The sequence below is a fragment of the Rosa chinensis genome, chromosome 2, assembly GCF_002994745.2.
Source record: "Rosa chinensis cultivar Old Blush chromosome 2, RchiOBHm-V2, whole genome shotgun sequence".
Taxonomy (NCBI): Eukaryota; Viridiplantae; Streptophyta; class Magnoliopsida; order Rosales; family Rosaceae; genus Rosa; species Rosa chinensis.
In genome coordinates, this window is record NC_037089.1 from 27,575,944 (window position 1) to 27,580,379 (window position 4,436).

General features: G+C 41.0%; 1 protein-coding gene across 1 annotated transcript; it reads left to right on the forward strand.

The window, feature by feature from the left end:
* Positions 1-287: 287 nt before the first annotated feature.
* On the forward strand, positions 288-773 carry LOC112184033. Its single transcript, XM_024322332.1, has one exon. It carries the CDS (start codon positions 288-290, stop codon positions 771-773), a length of 486 nt encoding a protein of 161 aa, XP_024178100.1.
* The last annotated feature ends 3,663 nt before the right edge of the window (positions 774-4,436 follow it).

The following is a 4,436-nucleotide window of genomic DNA, read 5'->3' on the forward strand; positions in this document are numbered from 1 at the left end:
CCGCCACCGCCACTACCACCGTCATCATCAAAATCTCTTTACAGCCCCAGAAGAAAAGAAGAGGTATCCCCACATATCCATTCATAATTCAATTGGAAATTTTATCTTGATTAATTAATCAACTAGGCATAAGAAGAACTGAACAAATTTTAGTGGTCAAATACTAGATCAATATGCAACAAGTCGGGAAGAGAGAGAGAGAGAGAGAGAACAAATCGGGAAGATAGAGAAAGAGAGGCAGAGAGGAAGAGAGCAAAGGGACTCAAGAAGAGAGCAAATTTCACTGTATGACCTGCACAATTGACTTCAGCTGCCTAGACGAAGGCTTCGGTGGCAAAACCTACAAGCGCAAGTGGAACCCCGAAGCCGCCGCCGACGACGAAGATGCCGCCATGGAAATCGACGCAGCCTACCCACGACCGGCGAAGCGATCCGAGGTGTCCTCCTCGGACAAGCCGGACAAACAAGTCTTTGGTCGGCCGAGCTACGACGTAGTGATCACCGGGAAGGTCTCCGGGCGGAAGTGGAAGCAGCCGCGGAAGCAGAGGTCATCGAAGGTTCAGGTGAGCCGGAAGGGGACGACGTTTGAGGAGAGGGAGAAAAACAAGTCGGTGAAGAAGGCGTACAAGGAGAGAATGGCGGAGCTGAAGGGGGAGATTAAGAGGAACAAGGAGGAGAAGAGGAGGAAGAGCCTGAGGGAGAAGAAGAAGAAGGAGAATATTCTGAAGACTTGGACCAAGCTGCAGATTATTTCCAAAAAAAGGGCTAGGTAAGTAAATGACGCAAATACCCATCAAATACTCCACGTGGCACACGGGTTAACACCGTCATGGACGGCAGGTACATATGTTGGGTCGGGCGAGATATTTGGAGTACCATTGTGATAGTTTTGAAAACTTGGGTACAGAAATTCGGAGTCGGCTATAGGTTGGGTACTGTTTGTATTTTTTTCCCATCGAAATATGAGTCATACAAATATTTTGTACAACTACTCCATATATAATAGATGGCTATTTAAGTTTTAATTTCTTGACTTTAATGCCATGATAGCAGGAACAGATGCGAAAAGGTAAAACAAAGGTTGATGAGTATTCCTGGTGGGATGATGGCCCTGCTATGGTGAAGATGATGTCCTCTAAAGATTTTGTCTTCTGAGGATCGTGACAGATTTTCTTATCTTCACCAAGTCTAAATTAGGTCATAGGATACAACAATTTATATATGTAACCAAGAGCAGTGGTGTTCACCTGGTCAGTTGCTGACCAAAGAATTTATGCTCAATAACCCTTAGATTTATATCAAAGGGTGGAAAACAAAATACTTCAACTTAATAATAATTCTCTCTGCCATTGGATTTACATCCAAGGGTGGTTGAGCATTATTTTCTTAGTCAATAATTGACCAGGTGAATATTTTCTAACCAAGAGAACCTTCCTAGAGAGACCAATCTACTGTGGCATCGAAGGGTTTAGGGTCAGTTGATCCTCTAACTTGTACTTTTTTGGTGTTTTATGTTTTCGAAATGACCCCCTTGCTTATACTATATTCGTTTTTTGAACAATTTTTCTTTTTGAGCTCTAATCTCAAGACTACAATTTCAGCACTTTTATAATTTTATTCTCTTGACCTTCTTTCATTTCTTGTTTTTTGTTAATATTGATGGAGATTGTGGGTAAAATTCTAGAGGATCATTAGTGATGTTATGTGGAATCACAATGGTACGGTAAATATATTAGTGGCTGGAGGTTATGGTTAGACCACTGGTTTAATCACTATTCACCCTACATCATTGAATTCCTGGCAGCCTGAAAGAATTCAAATAGCTTATGATGAGGGGTTTGGAGAACTTGAGGTTGAGTATATATGATGCTTAACTTGCATTTTGTTGAAATGAAAAAAAAATCACAAATTCAATTAAGGCCTTTATTTAGAAAATACGACGTCTCGCTTATCGGAAGGAAATAACATAACAAACTCACATGTTTGTCCAAAAGATGGAGTTTGGAGGTCAAAATACAGAGCTGGCTCAAATTACTATGATGGTTATTAGTTCCATCCTTATCTCCAACAGGACAACAAATGAATGTAGCACGGCCTTTTCGTTCAAATTGGAGTGAAGATAGCTAACTAGATATTTGCAGTACCATTCAAATTCAAAATCATCAGTTGCAGCAAAACAAGTGGATGATTGTTGGAAAAAGGAGGCATGCATGCAAATCAACGTCCAAGATGTTTAGTTGGACTTTTCAATTATAATAAGATCAAAGCCAAGCTAACTATCATCAATTCAAATCCCAGCAGCTTTGTGGGAATGCACCGAACACCTACAAACTTGGTCAAACTGATTTTGAATATCAAATCATTTCAAATTCAAACTGGAGTCATCCTCAAATCTACCCCATCCACTACTCTCCTATAAAAGGAGCTACCACACCGATGGAAAAAGAAAAGAGGGGAGGAAAAAAAGCAGAGAGCTAGGCAACGAAGGGATAGAAAAAAAAAAACAGAGAGAGAGCAGAAAAGCTATAGAATAGCTAGCAGAGAGAAACACGCAAGGAGAGAAAGGAAAAGAACAGTGAGCAAGGGAGGAGCAAAGCGTAGTGGGTATAATTTCTTCTATACGTTGCCAATTATAATTTTCACTCAAGTATTCTCTTTGTTTTGTATTATATGATTGCAGAAGGTAACATAGGTGATCATGTAAGACTATGGCCTATCCTCTCTCCAAGAGTCTCTCGTTGCTCTCATCCTCACAAATCTCACCAACGGTTTCCAGGCAAGACACAAAGTCGACATCAAGCCCTCATTCACAGCCGCGGTGTCACTCCATGCTTGCTTGTTTTTTATGCCCATATCGCGGTGCGTCCTGCATATGGGTGGCAAAAATAAGCTTGTCAAGTGAAAGCCTAGTGGCTGCCAGTTCACACCAAGTACGGTTCTACGAAGTTCCTGTGTTCACTACACTTGTTTTTTATGCCTGTATCTCGGTGCATCCTGCATATGGGTGGCAAAAATGAGTATGTTAGTGAACGCCTGGGGGTTGCCAGTTCACACCAAGTATGGTTCTGCAAAGTTCCCGAGTTCACAACAATGGGGAAGCTGCTCTAGAAGGATCTTCCTGTAGTGTTTCGACGCGTTTCGACGCCAAGTTGTTGCTCCCACCTGCATCAAATGAGTCACCAGAGTCATAACAAAGTGGCTCAAAAGTTAGACTGCAGCGGCCACAAAAATTGAGGAAAGATATGAATTGTCCAGCTTGTACGGAGGATTGAACATGTCTATTCAAAGCCTCAAAATTGTGGGACTACCTCTGTGAAGCAATGACTCGCATAACATTTGCAAAAAGCAAGTCAGAATGGTGTTCGCTTCATGATTTTCTCTATACACCGAGACTATATAACAAGTTAACAACAAAGAAATAAACAGCAATGGGAAAGCAAGAAGACCAACCATGAACTTTCTTGGCTTTTCTACTCTTTGTTCAAAACGGTGGGGATGAACATAATCAATTTAATGGCAACAAGTCACTTGTTGAGAAGCCATGCAGCGTCATCATCCACTTGCACCCCAAAAACAAAAACTGCAACACATGCATTACTGGTGGCCTATTGCTTAATGCTCAAGCGGTGGAATCTCTCAAAGACTCTTGAAGTTATGGTGCAGCAAAGCAAATCAATCAAATGGGTGGCCAAATTGGCTATTTAATTACCAATACTCTGTTGGTTTCATTAACCAAGTCAAGCTACTGTAGTCACCAAAATGGGAGGCGAAAAATAAAAAAGAGTGAAGGTGTCTCCTTTTGAGCCAAGTTAAACTGATAAGGTGTTACAAGGCAACTAGGCATCAGTTATCAAATAATTTGAAAAAGCTCAAGTCAAAACTTTGTGACTAATTGGCATTTTCAAATTTGGAAGCAAACCCGACTCGTCAATTAAGAGAAGCTGGCCCAGTTCAAGTTAAGTTCGGGCCCCAATTCAAATTGTCATCTCGATGGTGTCCAAATCAAATACCCATCGCAAGTTTCGGAGCCGATGATGCCAAGCAGTTCATCAAAACTGGGATGTCCACCAAAATGTTCAACTGATAGATGCACCAAAAATGTCTGTTAGTTACTCGGTACAAAACCGAAAATTTACAATTTTTAATGAACTACAGTGGTTTCACTACACCAAAAAATGAATCAGGCGACAGTTTTTCACTGTCGTCTGATAAGGCACATTGCTGTTGTCTATCTCAATGCTGTCTGATAGGTGAATCAGACAATAGGACATAACTGTCGTCTGAGGAAATTTTGCACAACAGCTACGACTTACATAACTATTGTCTGAACACTAGAAAGAACAACAGCGATGAGTATCTTAACTCTTGTGCAAATCAATTTCAGACAACAGCTGCTAGAAGAGAGAAACTTGTGAAGAACAATCAGAAAACATTGG

What these genes read in the sequence shown, in the direction of transcription:
- LOC112184033 (XM_024322332.1), top strand. Translation starts at nt 288, where the DNA reads ATGACCTGCACAATTGACTTCAGCTGCCTAGACGAAGGCTTCGGTGGC.